Genomic DNA, 17916 nt, shown 5'->3' on the forward strand with positions numbered 1-17916 from the left:
GAACCCTTCGGGACATGTATTTGGCGGTGCAAGCTTTCGATTCGTAATTTGCATAATTCTGTAGTTTTTTTTTGCTTTGAGTTTTTGCTCAGTAAGCAAGCCAAGCTAAGCTTGCTGTAATGATGTAATGTGTGCGTGCAAGTTTGAGATCATTAATCAATGTAGCAATGTTTTATTTTGGTTCAATTTAAATTTAAATTGCTTTGCTTTCTATTTGTCTTCTTCTTCTTGGCCTGCTCATGTATGAGCACGTCTAGTAGACATGGCCAGGTCGCCAATCCGTTTCCAGGAAACTCGGTCCTGGGCTGCAGCCCTCCAACCACGGCTGCATCCGATCTCCAACAGGTTCGACTGCACCTGATCCAGCCATGTGCTCCTCTACGCCTCGTGCCGAACGGGTCATGAGTCCAGCATCCTCACCACGTGTCCCAGCCATTGTATCCTTCCGGCTTTGATGACCGTCAGGATATCAGCACCGCCAAACAGCTCAGCTAGCTCGTGGTTCATCCTCCTTCTCCACACGCTCTGCTCGCACACACCGCCAAAGATAGTCCTTAGCACCCGCCGTTCGAAAATGGCGAGTGCATTGGCGTCCTCCGTCAGCATAGTCCAAGACTCGTACCAGTAGAGGACTACCGGACGAATCAGTGTGCGATATATGGCGCATTTCGTGTGTTGATGGAGTCTTCTGGAGTCTTCAGGAGTTTGTGGAGCCCGTAGTAGGCACGACTTCCCTGAACATTTGTAATTTTTCTATTTAGCTGCAAGTTACACCCTTTGACAGTTTTTAGTTCTATATTTGGCCTTTTCTCTAATTTAAGCTAGAGAGCTGAAATTGCAGTCTGTCAGGGGGACTATGGTTTTTATCCGGGTTGTATCAATTTCAGTTAGAATCTGCCCTATTGGATTCCACCATAGAGACATCCTTCTCTATTTAATTAAAAAAATAACTTTTTTATTTAATTTGTTGAGTTATACTTCATTTGATAATTTCAAAAATATTAATTCAAACAACCTTAAACCCTTCTTGACAAAACATTTATGCTTTAGCAGCTAAGCTGATGAACCTGAATGCTGCTTCTCAGATTAGCTGATGAACATGCAAAGAATCGGCGTTTGTTAATAGATTTAGACGTATGTAGATAGATTTAGACCGTCTATATATCTAATATAAATTTTATTTACGTGCCAAAACAGAGATTAGTTCTGCTTCACTTCATTTGAGCTGTATAGAGCACGTTCGCAGCACTTAAATGCTGCGTTCGAGTTCTCTGTAACGATAAAGTTCAATATTCATGGTGGATTCATCCCGAGAATAAATGAAAATTAATACTCAAACAATATATGATACTCTCCAATTTGTCTGTTGCTGAGCTGCGTTCAACGTCTGTGGAAAAAAAACAACAACAATTGCAAAGATTTTTCCACAAATTTGAGCAATAACGTCAACCCAACAACAGCAGCAGCAGCAGCAGCAGCAGCTGTGTGTACAGTGGTTAGGTGTAATTTGACCCGGGTGCGCAACAAGTGAAACTTCACCGAAAAGCTCTCCCGTGTTGCAGTTTATTCGGAACTAATTTCCATGTATTTGAAAATTTTCGCGGAAATTCTCGTCGGTGGAAAAAATGCACCACCGACATGTTTGAGTGTACTACTGAGAAACCGTTGGTGTGTGTATTTTGCAGATTTATTTTACAACGAATGTTTGTTAATATGGTTCCCATTGTTGTTGGTTTCCCCCCGGGGTCGTGTAGAACAATGGATTTCACGTCAGACGCACAGTATTTGGAAACAATTTTTTCACTTTTTCCCTTTGCGGATAAAATTATGCAAACGCCCTAAAAGCACAGGACGTTGAGGAAGAAAACAGAACAAAAACGCGCCCGCTGCACAAATTAACTTCAAAAGCGCGAGCGAGCCGCTTCAAACAATGGTCAGCAAAATTAAAGCGCTTGTTGTAGCTGGGTGGAAGTGTAATGATTTGAACGGCAATTACAATTAGCTGCATCGTACATTCAAACCAGAGAAGCAGCAACCTATGTAGGAAGCTCTCCGCAACCTCCACCACAACAGACGCACTCCTGAAATTAGCGGAACAAAGCTGATGCTTCCAAAAATGCACTTCCCATGAGCATCGCTTGCTCCCACGAAAAAAGGGGAACAGGGAAAAAAGAAGCACCACACAAGTACAGTTGATGAAGGTACATTGAAAATGCATTGAAATCGGTGTCGGTGGTCCTCAAATGCCAAATCCTCCCGGCCCACGATTGGTCCACAAAAACCGGTGGAACTGCTCCTGTGCGGTTGTTTCACAGTTCGGTGCGGTGTTCACTAGGCACACCGAAAATCCTGAAACAAGATCCTCTCTCCGGGGCCGAGCATATTTTGCGATGCTCATTTCGATTGCAACAGAGAGGGGGGGGGGACCCTGTTTTCCGCAGCCGATGCTGGATGTGTGTTAGAATTGGGGATAGGATGGGGAAGGATTAAATTTGAAATACCACCTAAACACATCGCCGCACATACAAGCGCCCCGATGTGTACATAAATTGCACGCGTTGGTATCGTGTGTGTGTGTGTGGTTACGTGTGGGAGTTCGGGGGTGGCAGAGGCTGGGTTTTGGACATACAGGGTTGGATGAGAGCTTTGGTGCACATCGGATTGTCGGTTCATTTATTTGCAGTTCGATTGCACCAATGTGCGCCGAGCTTTCCCATACGTCCATCATCATTGATGGCGTGTGACTGGTCAAGGGTTGCGTGTGCCTTTGTGTGTGTGTGCCCCATGCTCTAAGCCGTTCCGATGGATGGATTTGGAAATGGACAGACACATGCGCTGTAAAAGGTTGCATTCTGACGCACTCGTCAGCTCGTGTGAGTAGTGTGAGCCGGGCTCCCGGTGGAGGTTGCAATAATTTATACAAGTACACTAATACCCTCAGACACACACACACACACACACACAGGCAGGTACAAATTCAAATTGCACATTTGCGAGCGTGTGTGCATGGTCCAGCGGTCCATCCTCTGGGAGACAGCCAGCTCCAGCGGAGTTCGTGGGGCTGGCGAGAAATGGTACCGACGGCTAATAAGTGAGAGCGCGAAAGTCCATTATGGCCCATAATGGAGGGCCTGAGAGGACGGGGGTGGGACGAGTGAAAAATTAATTATCATGCTATTTGATTTAGTAAATGCGTGTATATTTTTACGCATCGCTGTGCAGATGATGAGCCCCGCGCGCGGAGAGCTGTGGCGGGACCGCCGGGGTCTCGGGGTGTGATTCAATTAAAATAACAACTTAAACGCACGTGTCCGCGATGGCGCATTAGTAGTTGCGCTCGTTGGGACAGAAAATTGTTACGAATTATCTGTTCCGTTTTTTTTGCCATTTCCAATTTCCAATTCCAGCCCGTTCCTCCGCGGGCGAAATCGTTTCCAATTTCAATCCGGGTGCACAAAATACAGCAACAGGTTAGTTAGTTCGCTTTTTTTGCTTGCTTCTTTGTGGTGGTGGCTGCTTTGTCTGCTCCGAATATAGCTCGATCAGTTTGCTTTCAGCTTTTAATGTGACCATGTTGGAACCCCCCAACATCCCATTTCTTAAATTGAATTGCGTTAAATGATCAATTCCATTAAAATAAACCCATGCCAACTCTTTAATCAGCGCGCTCGGAACACATCCCACTGCCCCCAGAGCTACATGGTGCTGAATTAAATTTCCTAAATAACACGCAAATCACAAAAATTCTCTGTAATCGCCTTCCCAGGCATGTAATTCCTCCACTTCTTCTCTGTCTTTCCAATCCCCTCTGCATAATCATGCAGATTGATGGGATCCTGTAATCGGCCAGATTAGACGACATGGTATGGTGCCGGGCTCGAAGGAATGTGTCTACCTTTTTCCCATCCCTGCCGCCCAGTACGTCAGAACGAACTCGACTCAGGTGAGCGTCAAAGTTTCAGCAGCACCAAAAAACCCTCTCCCGCATGCTGTCAAGCTCGGCTCGCTCTGGCTATCCAGAAAATTCAACATTTCGTTTGAAAATGTTTTGTCTACTTGTTTGCCCTGTCCCCCTCCGCAAGCCCGCTGCCCGCATCATCGCCAACTGTCTCCGTTTCCATTTGCGGAAGTTTAAAGTGAAACAAAACTCAGGAACACCGGAGGGAAAAAGGACTGCAGGTGTAGGGGGCAAGCAAAGAGTGCTCAGTAACGAGCACGACACACGACAGGTTGAGAACGGTAACCAATTTCCAGCATGATACCTTAACGGTTTTCTAGCTGCTACGATTTATTTGAATGTGTCTTTTGCTAACCGGAACCGAAGCAGCAGAAGTAGAGCAGTACAAAACCTTGGCGTGTGGTGGAGGTCCCTCGGGCCGCTTTTCATCCGCACGTTTCTGTCAAACAGCCATGGTGGCCCCAAAACCCAACCAAAAAAGAGTCGAAAACGTTGGACTGCTTTTCATTCCTTTCTTTTTCTTTCAGTGTGTGTGTGTGTGGGGACTATTTTGGACTGTGTTTGTACGAGCTTTTTTTTCTTTTCACTTTGCACACAACGCGGATCTCCACGGTTCTGGAGAGTCCTAGCAACAACAAAAAAGTCCCGACGCTCGCAGCATACTCACCTAGATTTTCCACCTCGCAGGGAAGCGTAATCGTATCGCCGATGACGGCCCGGACCGACTGCGACCGGGAGGTGAACTTGGGCTGCACCATCGGCGGGCTGTCGATGAAGTCCGGATCGAGCAGCGGATCGGACAGACTGTTTCCGAATGAAGTGCCTGAAATGAAGAAGCGTACAAAAAAAAATCGGCTGATCAGAAACGAAGTCAGTTAGTTGGCCAGAGCAACCCCGATACCGGTTGGATCGCCCAAAAATTGGGCAAAAATTGCATCAGTGCCTATAATCGATCACTCTGCCTCCTCCGGCTCGGGCATCGAGCATGCGAGCCTTGCCGTGCCAGTGATGTTCTAATTAAAATTGAATGCGTCACGTTTTGTGCGGAACGAATTCGAGTGCAATAACGACTATGAGGAGAGGATAGGGTGCCGCAACAGAACCAGCATTCGGGTGTGTACCACCACCGACGTGTGCACATCCACGGGGTGTGTACTCGGTGAAGGCATGAGCATGATACACCTTCTATCATCCTCCCTCCTTACCATGGAGGTAGTGCTGGCAGCGTGGTCCGAATGATAAGTCAAGTAGTGACAGGTTTCAGGGAATTTGGCGATGAGTGAAGGGGGCAGTTTCGTGTGTTTTGGGTGCTTGTTTTATACCGAGCTTTGGCGCAGCATTTGTGGAAGCCTGAATTCGAACGTGATTTTATTTCTGAAACAGCGGTGGTAAGGTACAGTTTGAAATCTGTGGCAGCGGCAGATGATTTGGAAACGCCCGACAGGTTGCTGTGCAACCCTTTTCAAGCAGTCAGTCAGGCCTGGAGTTAATGGATCCCAAGATCGGGGGATGATCTATTTCTGGATATCGTGGGCGGATAGATTGTGATTGATTTAATTCTGGCAATTTTCACACGATACAGGCATTAAAGTTGAATGTGCATCCATCAAGACCTGGGAAGGCGACAAGGAACTTCAACTGAAACGTGTAATTAGCAAACGTGTGACAGATTTTCTTTAGCAGTGAGCGTTGTTGTATGTCAGAAGTAGAGTTGTGCAGTTGTGAATTCTTGAAACACCGTAGGTGAACGTATGCTAGACATGCATTGGATCCTGACTTATTTATCATCTTCTCAGAATCTCCAAGAAGTTGTCTTTCTATATGAAAAGTTTCTAGACAGTGTAAAGTCTTTGTCATTAGACTCTTTGGCTGTACAATTTATGGAACATTCGGATTCAGCGAAAGAGCCTCCAATGCCTGAGTTCGTAACAGTTACTAAAATACACTCCTGGTATTCCGTGCCAAAAGTAGCCGAAAACCTTGACAGTAAAATTAGCACGAAACTCTGTGACATCTTTCGCGACGCTCCGCAAATACACACAGCTTTCTCGTTCCTGATAATCTATGCTCAGCGGCAAATGTCATGTTCCAAAGTGTGTGCACCCAACTCCCTCTCACACCCTGTACCTGCTATCAACGTGACAAAAAAGGGACAACCAGTGGCAGAGCAGCCACTGCTGGTTCGTGAAGTCCCGCGGGAGCTTCAAGGGGAGCTTCGGGTAAGGGAATACCGTTTCGTTTTCGATAAGTTATAGGGAGTCGATGCTCGTTAAAATCGACATACACACTACGTACCACCACCGCCACGACCACTGGACATCGAAGTACGACATGTGGAAGTTTCCGCAGCACGCTACGCTGCCGGCTGACGGTCAAAGTCATCGCAAAACCACGTAGGGCGAAGTTAATTGGCACTAGTTTTGGTCGCACGGACAAATATAAAAGTAAAGTCCGATCCTGGACGCGGGGGAAATGGCTAGTTGTCGCCTGTGCTTCCCATCCTTGGTGCTGCACTAACGCGACTAGGATAGTAGACTTCGGTTAGTTTGTCAATATTTGAACGCTGATGATGTTTAACTTCGTTTTCCGTTTCCCCCCTTCCTTCGGTGGCCTTCCCTTGCCCGGAACGGCTGGCGCATAAATAGCTGCGAGCTGTGTGCAAACGGAAAATTTGCTACCAGTGCGCTACCAACGCGGTTTTCACGCACGCCATAGCGACACACACACACCGAAACTGTGCACCACCGTTCGCGGAAAATCGAACCTCAGCCCGTTTTTGGGGGCTGCAATGAAATGAACTGCCAGTGGAGGTTGGGAGCTTTTTTGGTTGTAATACGCGTCAGCGCGATAGAGTAGAATGGGGGCAACCGTGGGAGCCACATTTTTGAAGGACTCCACGTTCGATCGCTGTCAGGTGCTGCTGGGTGCTGTCTGGAATCGTTCCATTTTATACTGTGTGTGTGTTTGAAGCATGGTTGGCAACTTTACTGCACGTGGAGTGGAAGAATTTATATATGCCCGACGTTGACGCGCGACGGTTCCGATCGATTGACGTGAGAAGTTAGCGCGCTAATTCACCGAAACTGTGGGCCAAATTTTTCAATCAAATAATTCAAGACCTTCCCCTTTGCTTTTTACCTCCCCCTCCCCTTACACCCTACCCACTTCACAATCAAAACGGTTGTGGAGGGGTAGGGTGCCTTTGGTGTAGTTTGACGTCTGAGCGGTCCTACCAAACCGGAGATTCGGAAAGTGGAGACGCAAGCTCGCCATTCCCTCCCTGCCAAACTACTATTTGACATCGAATTCAATTTTCTAGTTTGAACGTTCACTCTGTGTGTGTGTGTGTCGGCGTTTTCACTCTTTTTTTCCGTTCGTTCTATTTGCCTGTACCCTTTTTCGTTTTGGCACCGATATTCGGACCGGCGTTCGGTGTTGGCGCACGATGGCGCAACGTGTTTGCGTGTCGCTCCGCCGACAAAGCGATGCTGCCATCGCCAAACCGTTTGGCTTGCATTATTTGTAAGCGTTTTCGCCCTTTTCCGGTGGGGGGGGGGGGGAGGATGTAGCAGGAGGACGAAGGTAGGTCGTGTGATGTTTGGCGGGAACTGAATTCGAAGCTGTTCGAGTGGTTGAATGCCGTTTTAAAATGTTTCATTTCATTTTATTCCGTCTCGCAGTTTTGACGGCCACTTTGGGTGCTGGGGACGTTGGGGAAAGAGGGAGAGGTTGACAAGACGAGCAGCGAGCGCATCATTCTTGCCTGTTAATTCTTTTTCCATTTTTCGCCATTTAATTTTTTTTTGCCACGGTGGCACGGTAAAAGCTTCAAAACCGGGAACCACATCCGGTCGAACCGGATCTCTCTTGCTCGCTCTTTCTCTGTTGCTCTGTAGTGCTCCCTGTATTTCTTCATTCCGGCAAAGCGCAGTCCACGTTCAACAGACGATGTGGACGAAGGAAAGTGTCACAAAAATTTGATTCAATTCCATATCGACAGTATTCCACCCCGCAACCAACCCAACTTGACGGCCGCGCTGTGTTCACGTAACGCACCGCGAAACGGTTGAAACCAACCCGTAGTGCGACCGCGGGGAAGTTATCAGAATAGCGGACACAGTGAATCATAAAATGGGCAGCCAAGATGAGACACTTAATAATACAAAATGGCAATTTCAGTTCTTTCTCCGCTGGCGCAATCACAGCATCATTCGCTCGGCGGACGTTGCTGCTGTTGATGGGCGGGGAAATTTTACTTTTCGACATTAAACGGTTCACTTTGATGAATTTGCCCCTTGATGGGTTTTCAGCGAAAAAGTGAAATTGTTTAATTGAACGAGGACAGAGAAGGAGAGCAAGGATAGTGTTCAATGACCTTTTTGTAAAGGGTTTCTGTGACTCGTTTATTGGAAATGTAGCTATTTAAAAATCATCGCCCTGTTCTGGGTTAAGCAGCATGTCTTTAAAGCTCGTTGGACGAACGTTTTGAAGAAGTTTTTGGAAAGTATAGAGGAAAAAAATTAAACATGTTCCAAAATGCTGGCAAAACTACATATCTCAGTGTTGGTTTACCAATATCACTGAACTAGGTCAGACAAGGAGTGATAAAAAAGCAAAATTGTGTCTTGAAAGACCCAACAGTATCTTCTCCATTGGGCCTATGAGTGGTGAGAGGGCCTTGAGCCATTTTGGGTTTTAGAACGTTTTAGAACGGACAAGGCTCTGCAACTGTAAACTAGTGGAGGAAGAAAAAATAACCATAAGAAAGAAGTCCAAAAATGCACCCGGCGTCCCGTGAGAAAATGCTGAATCTCGGAACACAAAGGAGGAAAGCAAACAAGATTTTTCATTTTGTCGTCACCCTGCAGCCGAGGCCGAATTATGCCCGTAAACCGGATGAGCAAGTGGAACACCTCAGCAAACTGATGCTGGTCTGGTGGTGGTGATGCACATGGTTGATCAAGCCTTCGGCGTTGGCAATGTTTGCCTCTCACAGCCTGGTTTGCGAAACTGAATTTCGCAGCTGGGTGGTTTGATTTGGCTGATTCTAAATTCCACCACCACCACCACCACCCTATTTCAGTGGCAAACAAACCTGCCAGCATGTGCTGGTATGGGACCGAGCGAGGTCTTCAAAGAGTTGCCGAACCGAATGCAAACAAAAAACCAGGAGCGGGGGGAGTGCGACATCCGAATGCAAACGTTGCACCGATGGAAAAACGAACGAGAGAGGGCCCCCTTTGACACCTGTGTGGAGCACCGACCAACAAAAAAAAAAGAGGCTCCCACCCGTTGGTGCTACTTCGGGCGTTAAATTGTGCTGCACTCGAAAGAGAGGAGACTTTGTTTACCCTGACTGCCTCGATTTTGCAGCCGGAAGTACCTCCTTCCTGCCCCGATCGCCTTCACCTTTAAGTCTGGCGGGGGCTGGGTGTGAAATAAATTGAAAAACCTTTCCGCATGCATTAAGCTCGGTGCTATCAATTTGAACAACATAATATTTAACTCCGTTTCGGCTTGACTTGGGGGGGGGGGGGGGAACGCACACACATACACATCTTCTAGGGTGCGAGCGTCATGGCGCTATAAATATTTCCCATTATCGCTCGTCTCGTCTCTCGGTGGTGCAAACGGTTTACGGTAAAAGGCGGTCGACTTTCGATACTTCAACACAGAGAACCCTGCCCCCTACATCAAACCGACGTAATCACGCGAAGGTTAGATGGTTTCCTTTGCAATCCGTCCGCCCGCTACCGATGTCAAGGAAAAGAGGTCGCGTTCGCATTTTCCTTTTTCTCTCTGTGCTATTCAATTGGTGGCTTTTTCACGCCACTTGCCTCACAGGAAGCCTCACGAACAGCCACGAAAAAGGAAACGTACGGAAGGATCGAAAATTGAGTGCTTGATTGTATACGTGTATGTGTGTGTGCTGGTTTGTCTTTTCCTGTTAAATTATTTAAATGTTAATTTCGCTCGGTTATAACTTCGGCTTCGATTGTGTGAGCGCGTGACAAACGGAACAACTGTTTGCTGGCACTTTCTGTGCCTCTTTTCGTTTTTTTAACTGCTGGCGCATTGTTTGCTTGGCAAGTGGCTACCCCGCTCTCCTCGTCAAGAGACGCGAGGGTAAGAGTGAAAATGTCTTTCCCTTTTTTTCCGCACCCACCTTAAAGTCGTTCGTTCGCTTAATCGAGTAAATAAAACGGAACGTCGCGGAACCCGGTTGGTGGATTGGTATTTTTCGATTTCCGTTCGCTGCTCTTGCCGCCGTACGATTGAAACATATGCTGGCACACACAGACACACGGGCGGTATTTTGCATACTTTTTGCACTGCAGCAAACTCGCGACACTCGTGAATTGATTAACCGGTCCGCGCGTTATGCCGGGTCGCGAGAGTCGTCGCGCCGGTGCTTTGTTATAATGTTTGGTGTGTCTATTTGGTACCCGATTGTGTTGTGTGCTCGTGTTGTTGCGCACTCGCGTTCGAGCCTTTTGTTTGGGCCGTCACGGGGCAGCAGAGACCCACTTGTGCATGTGGGTTAATTAAATATTGAAATTAATATTTATATTCAATAATGAATAAATTTTTATTATGCACGCATGCACGGCAAACCCCGGAATATGGAAAACAAATAGCCCAGTGCTGTGCGCGCCCCGGTGGGAAAATGATTCTTCCCAATTTATTGCTCCCCAGCACAAACCCCTGCTGCATGAAAAGTGGGTCGCCGCACACGCATTTTCCGGTTGAATTATCCTTCCCAACCAAGCACACCCGACGAGGAGGCGCACACACATGTGGGCTTTTTACATGCGTTTGGGTGTTTTGAGTTAGTGTGTGAGGAGACGAAAGGTGAGGGAGGGGGGGGCAAGGAGGAATATAATATGGTGTGATGGTTTGACACCCACCAGTTCCGGACGCTCGAGATTTATTTGCCATATAATCGGAGGGACTTCGGATGCAAAACGATCGATTGTGCACAAAAAGAAACACCAAAGCGCGGGCGGGCGCGGGCAGAGGCACACACACACCCACGAGAGAGTGACAATTTTACACGCACTACCGATTTGTAGGGTTGTATTGGGTGTGTGTGTTAAATGAGTGAGTCACCCCACCCCTACACCACAGTATACAAGTTATTATTGCAGCTACAGTGGAATTGTTCGTATAGTGGTGGGAGCTCGGAATCGGACCTATCCGATTCCGATTCCGTGTTCGGAATCAATTCCGGAGCCGATTCCGATGCTGGAATCGATCCCGATTCCGGAACCGATTGCGAAACCGATTCCAGAGCTGATTCCGGAATTGACTCCGGAGCCGATTCCAAAGATTCCGATTCCGGAACCGATTCCGGAATCAATTCTGAAGCCGATTCCGGAATTAATTCTGGAGCCGATTCCGATTCGGGCGCGATTCCGGAACCAATTACGGAGTCGTTTCCGATTTCCGACTATCCGGAATCGATTCTAGAAAACTGCGGAGCTAGCCGGAATCGATTCCGACAAAAACATCATTTTTACCATCACTAGAGTTCAAAGCTAAGATGAGATTCGAACGCACGACATGAAGTACCACAGACGAAGAGGTTGGCATGAGACTTTTGCAGGGTCTTCTACATAAGGGGTTAGAATCTAATCTAAATAAATCCTTAGAACATGAAGTTATGTTTGAATGCAACCCATTTTTATAGATTGTCGCAATACGATACATTTGGACCATTGTAATCTCCATTTAAACTTATATTTAACTTTTAAGGTTGGTTATATTCGTACAAAATTAACTATCTTTGTGTTCTGTGCTATTTGAGCATGCTTTTAGTAGAAAGATGCTCCAAACCCAACTCAATACCGTAAGCCTTGCAACCAAATCCTCATTTACCGCACAAATCCCTCGTTACGTCGTGGCATAACAGTACTCTCCGTACATCCCGAACCAAAGCGAACCAGCAGCGGGATGCTACTGAAACATCTATTTTCAAGCGCGAAAGCGAATGAATCCCTATCCCAGCCGTGTCTGTCTGAGATCGATAATGCATCGGTGAATGGTTTCCATTAGTGCCGTGCTAAATGGTGAATGTTAATAATCGAAAGCAGTGGCAATTTGATCCTGCCCATCATCGCTCCACCGCGCCCAACTCGCCCAGGCAACCGTGGCAGGCGCTGTGAGGCGGGGATGCCCGTAGTGATACCGACTGGCATGGTGGGGCCCTTAGCAGCGAGATTGCTGCGCTTCGATAGACTGATTGCTCTGGGAAAGGTTGTGGTTTGCGTCAGTGCATCCATCTCGTACCGAAATACTTTGGAGTGCACACGTGTGTGTGTGTGTGTGTGGGGGAAAATATTATTCCCTCCGAAGAAGTCGGTTTTGGTAGCAGTGGATTGAATTCCCAGCACATGCCGTGCGACCACCACACACGGCTACGGCTTCCCGAGTACACTGACGAGATGCTAAACTTCCATCACTATCGCCGTTCCGTTCGGCAGGATTCGATGATGCCGAGGCGGCAGTCGTCTATGGCCGCGGGCATCCAACGGGCTGTGCTGCTGACCGTGAGCGCGGGGAATGTACTCTTTCTGTCGGCGCGCTGTTGAAACACGGCGTGGTCTTCCACAGAAGATACTTCCACGAAGCACGGCCGAAGCTGCCAGAAGGTGGGAGTGTATTTTAGTAATTCGATGTGCTCGCCGGTCGTATTCGTTACGCCTGCGGAGTAGGAGGAATCTTCCCACGAACGTCTGGATGGAACTTGAGCCAAAAGCCTTTCTACCAGGGAAGGAATCATTGAGCGGAGGCTGCACGGGCTGGGAAAGAAGGGCTGGAAGCAGCTGCACGCGCACCATGCCGCTTCTGGTCGCTCCGGCATGAAATGTAATCCTTTTATTTTGTAAATATTTGCACAACACGTGATTCTCATTTCTTGCTGAAATTCTTCAAATTTTACCAACACGTCAAACGGGCGAAACGGCACAACCATTACGGAGAGAAGGGGCTTGGCTGCCGTCGCGTTGCTGTACAGTGTTGTTACAGTGGAAGCTGTGAGCTGTGTTGGTTGCTTGCTTTGCTATTCTTGCGCGCTGCTCTCCTTCTCGGATGCCGTCGGTGTGCTGCAATGTGCTTTCGGTATTTTTGGGCAACGACGGCGTACGCAAACCCGCTCCGTATTCACCGGGCCCCAAACGAGGAAACAGTTTTGTCGTCGTACCTCGCTGTGTGTGCGAGATTTTTGCAGGCTTAGCGTCTTAGTGAAGGAAGTTTCCCTTAGGCACGCTGTAAAAAGGGCAACGTGTTAAAAGATTTGCCCGCGTGCCGCATTTCAATCATGCCCGCCCGTACGAGGGTTATGACCGTTTGACGACTAGCAACGCAACGCGACCACAGATGCGTTGCGGCTCGTCCGCTTTGCTTGCCAAGATTATGGAAAAGGTTGATGTTTTTTTTTTTAATACTCATTATTAGCTTTATTTCTCGCCCGGCATACAACGAGCTTTCACCCTCGTCGGATTACGCACAACAGCGTTACCGTTTGGGTACGGAAAGGACAATTAGTCGTAAAGCACCGGAAAAGACACACATCCCTGTAGGGAACACCGCAGCATAAAAGGGGTCATTCAATGAATCAGGTGTTTGTTTGGAGGTTTTTCTCTTCTGTTTGCCCGAATCGCTACAATGAGTAAAGCGGCTTAGGAACAAAACAAAATCCTTCATTTCATTTGTAAGCGAACGCGGGAACGGCTGTGTTGGGGTGTGTTTATTCGTGCTTGTTCCGTTTGCTGGGATATGATTTCCATTTCCGGTAACGCTTTGTTTTTTTGCGACAATTGCAATCAGTCTGTCCGACCATTGGGTTACACCCGAAATAAATTTGCCCCCGGTAAACATTTATCTTCAATTAAACTGACTTTCCGGTCGGTGCGGGGAAGAGAAGATTGCACCTTGTGCTTTTACATTCAAAAGTCAATTTCCCGCTCAATCGGTGGAGCGAAATTGTGGAGTTAGGGTTGAAAATTGACAGCAAAATTGTTACGGTGCACGCGAACATTCAATTAGAGCTGCCGGGCTGAAGAGTTTGGTCTTTTTGAGACGGTCGTCGAGTTTTACCGTTTAATTTTTCGTTCAAAACAAGGTTCTTTGTGAAGTAAAAATAGCTGCCCGGAAAAATGTGACAACCAGTAACAGTAAACTGAAGATCGTTCTCCAGAATTGTATAATTGTATGAAATTGTAATTTTATACTCAATTTTAGGTGTAAACTACATTCTGATTGCTTTTTTAGACCTCCTGAATCTTGGAACCCGTTGTGTAAAAAGATTCCACCGAAAAGCAATCTCCATGATGCTTTTCCCATCCAGCCGATGTAACCATCGTTAGCAAACGACTCTTGACACTGTGGAGCTTCGTTCCGGGGGCCTCTCAATAGCCATTTTCCACCAAACGCACAGACATCCACGCAATGGATTGTCAATTCCGCTAAGTGAAATATAGAAATTTGGCTCCCCCTTTACTTTGAACATCCACTAACGGTACCGGAGGTCTGTTCCAGGATTTCGGAGAAAGTAGCACACGACGACGTCGTCACCTTTCCATCCATCATCAGCTCGGTGAGTTCGGGTACGGGATCCCGGAAGCTTATAGATTTGGTTGCACGCCGTGACGTACCGGGGCGGTACCGTGCGTCACAGGTGTGTGAGGTTAATGATGACGAAAGCTCGGGCACCGACGTAACTCTCCGGTGGGCTTTCAGCGCCAAAGGTGGAGACGTGATTCTTTAACAGGGAACAGTAGGGGGATATCTCGCTCGCTTTATGACATGGCAAAATTAATGATCTCAAGTGTGCCTGTTCGCTGCCTCATTCCGTACCGTTGAAATAGGTTATGAGCGTGTGTCGTCGGGGGTTTATGAGGAGTTGTTAAAGAAGTCGGTCTGATGTCTGAAGAAGTCAATTTATTAGTGTGAAAGCTATGGGGCAAGCTTGCAAATGTGTTACAGCTGAGAAATGCGCGTGAAATGCTATGCCGAGTTCCGGTAAGCACAATTTTAATAACTGAGATAATTACTGTTCGTAAGAATAGGAATTTGAGGAACAGTCGGTAAGATTATTAGTTTCTTCCCATCATGGCAATGCTGCCATCCAGATAATGACACAGACATCTTTTATGCCCTTTAACTCTCCGCCCCAAAACACAGGTACGACTGTGTTCTATCCACAAAAGCAGCACCGAAGACGAAAAAAGCGCTCAGCAGAAAATGAGCTCAAGGTAAATGGCACCACCAACCGGCAGAGCGGACGGGGACGGGCAAATAATGATAGATTGTTTTGGCTGCCTTCTTGAAGGATGTTCGCTGGATTTTTGCTTTCACCGGCAGCCAAATATAGCAAGCCCGGCATTCTCCGGCAAGCTTTGCCGGTGGTGGTCTTACGGTTAGGTTCCCGCGGGCTTGACGCGCGAGCCCATTATCATGATTTAACCGGCGCTGATTTCGGTAGCCCAGGATCACCTTCAACGCTGCAGGCGCACACACACACACACACACACACACACACGGCAGGCACGGGCATTTTTTCGTCCCAGCGGGAGCTCCATTATATTGGCCTCTTCTCGTGGCGCGTCTTTCATAAATCATGTTCGAAATAAATGAGATGCCGAGGAGCGCGACAATTCCCTGTAGAGGGCCGCTGGGTGTGTCTGTGTGATGATATTTTTATTTCCTTATCTGCTGCTGCCGCTTCTTCAAACGTTCTCCTACCCATCGGTATGCTTACGTCTTGAGGACGTTTTGCCTCTGTGGGCTTTGCAAAGAAGTACCACTGGGATGGCGTGAATAGCGCCCCGAAATTGATGGTATTTGATTTGTTTGCTTGTTAGCAAAACGCGGCCAGAAGACTGATAGTGCCGAAAAATGGTGGCATCCGATCACAGCCGAGAGAGTGTTTGCACTGTCCTTCCAAACGGGGGGAGGAGAGAGTGTATGTTTATCTGCCGGGTGACTTTGGACAAACAACATTAACGCGCAAACCCGGGGCACCTGCTTCGTGGACCGAGAGTGGGACGCGTCGCGGGTCACAATGTCGTGCTGGCAAGCAATTATCGCCTTCCCCGGGAACCAGGGGGATTGCTGCTGCGAAACGAACCGGTCCATGGCAAGACACGGATGACGACGGTTGCTTCTTCTCGCTGTCAATATTTGTTTTCGGCTTCGGGCGGGCTAGAACAAAAACATTGGGGCGCTCTTGGGCAGGACGAATGGTGCAGAGGAGCGAATGGAATTAGATTTTGTTTGTGAGAGCCAGGTTACGGGTGAACTGTTGGCAGACGGAACAATCGATACGCGGCGATACACGGCCACGTGGAAGTCGTTTCTGGTACGTGGCAGCATCTTTAAATTTTAGGAACCAAATAAAAGGTGCTTCAAAAAGAGTTTCACGCAACGCAATCGACAGTAACGGGGAGTGTAAAATTCAAATAAATAGAAGTTATTGATTGGTGTTGGCTGTGCGGCCCTGCGCGTGTGTCTGGTTTGAAGACTTTGATGTAAATTTAATATCTCAACGCTCCGAAACCATCTTCTTTTCACGCACCAAGAAACAGAAGCACTCAAAAAAGGATAGAATTTCTCATTCCAATTCCAATCCATTTGCCGGTGGAGTGTTTGTTGTGGCAAATAGGCGTGTGTGCTTCGAAATAAATTTCCATCATACTTCCCGCGCATATGTGGAGGGTGTAATATTTACGATAAATTTTCATGATGATGATACGCTTCGAGCCATTTAAATGTGATGTGTGCTTTACCATCACGCATCACGCAAAGGTAGAGCCGTAATAATAGGCCAAGGTTAAAGCAGGTGCTTTCGCGTTCGGGGGTGGCTGTCTTTGAAACCACACCAGAGCATTGCTTTATTTTGCACGGTTTTGTTTGTGTGTGTGTGTTTTCCCCCTCTCTTGGCGCAGGGGGAAGTCGAGAGATAAAAAAAACCTTCACCAAAATGGTGTAGTTAATAAATTTATTTACTCACTTCCGGGTCATTAATTTACGGAACGCCGAAAGCGCGAAACACACAGCCTGTTTGTGTGGGGCCTCGCCTCCGACCGTACGCCGAAAGCACAAAAAGCATAAATATTTTCACCGATTTTTTGTCGTGAAGGCGGGGGGAGGGTTCGGGAGAGTGTAACAAAGAGGTGAGTGAATTAAAAATTTACAACAATCCCATATCAAACGAGCGCGCGAGGCTTACCAAATGTCGCTGTTTGTTCAGGTGAAATCGGTGGAAAATGAGAATGGCTGGTAGCAGTAGCGTTACATTATTTGGTTTTTTGTTTTTGTGGGAGAAGGTGAGAGTAGGACAGTTGAAAGGGGTGGCAAATACGGCACAGAAACTCGGAGCAAAAGTTGGTTCGTGTTGGGAAACTAGCTGGAGGTCATCATCCGGAAGCATCGGCATGTGTATAACAAAGGATTTCCTGGAAGAAACACCTGAACACTACGGGAGCTCACTGGGAGCTATACCAGGAAAGCGGGGTTTGGGTTTTGGGGCAAAAAGAAAAGTTCGCTTCAGATGTCACGGGAGAATGGAAAGTTCGGGCTACGGCTTTTCCATTGTGGCCCACTGACACACAATTGCGAGGCACAATTCCGACACTCGATAACGATGATGGCTGGATGGGTGCCTAGCTGCGCCTAGGTGCTGTTTGGCAACTCGTAATCTCCTGTCATGAAGGGGCAGCGGTGGAAGGTGGGTGGACGGCAGATGCAAAATGCAGCACGCAACGCAGATACGCATACACCCCACCCCGAGGGCAGCAGAGTTGGCATGCAAAACTGCCCGGCTTCGGGATCTGATTCTGTAATCCCTAATCCCCGGACCCGAAGTTCAAATGACCGATGGGAAAATTGGAAATCCCGCCGGCTTATGTACTTTTTCCCGTTTGCTGGTGCCTCTGGTTGCAGTGCACACTTCGTAG

General features: G+C 47.6%; 1 protein-coding gene across 5 annotated transcripts in view; it reads right to left on the reverse strand.

Annotated features, from left to right (window-relative positions):
• The window catches only part of LOC1270731 (protein amalgam), a 73645-nt gene that overhangs the window by 12303 nt on the left and 43426 nt on the right, over positions 1 to 17916 (reverse strand). For all 5 annotated transcript variants that reach the window (XM_309450.5, XM_061657878.1, XM_061657879.1 and 2 more), the window contains exon 3: positions 4626 to 4781. In XM_309450.5, the coding sequence (XP_309450.5) occupies positions 4626 to 4781 (156 nt within the window). The remainder of the gene's footprint in view (positions 1 to 4625; positions 4782 to 17916) is intronic.

Source organism: Anopheles gambiae, chromosome 3, assembly GCF_943734735.2.
Source record: "Anopheles gambiae chromosome 3, idAnoGambNW_F1_1, whole genome shotgun sequence".
Taxonomy (NCBI): domain Eukaryota; kingdom Metazoa; phylum Arthropoda; class Insecta; order Diptera; family Culicidae; genus Anopheles; species Anopheles gambiae.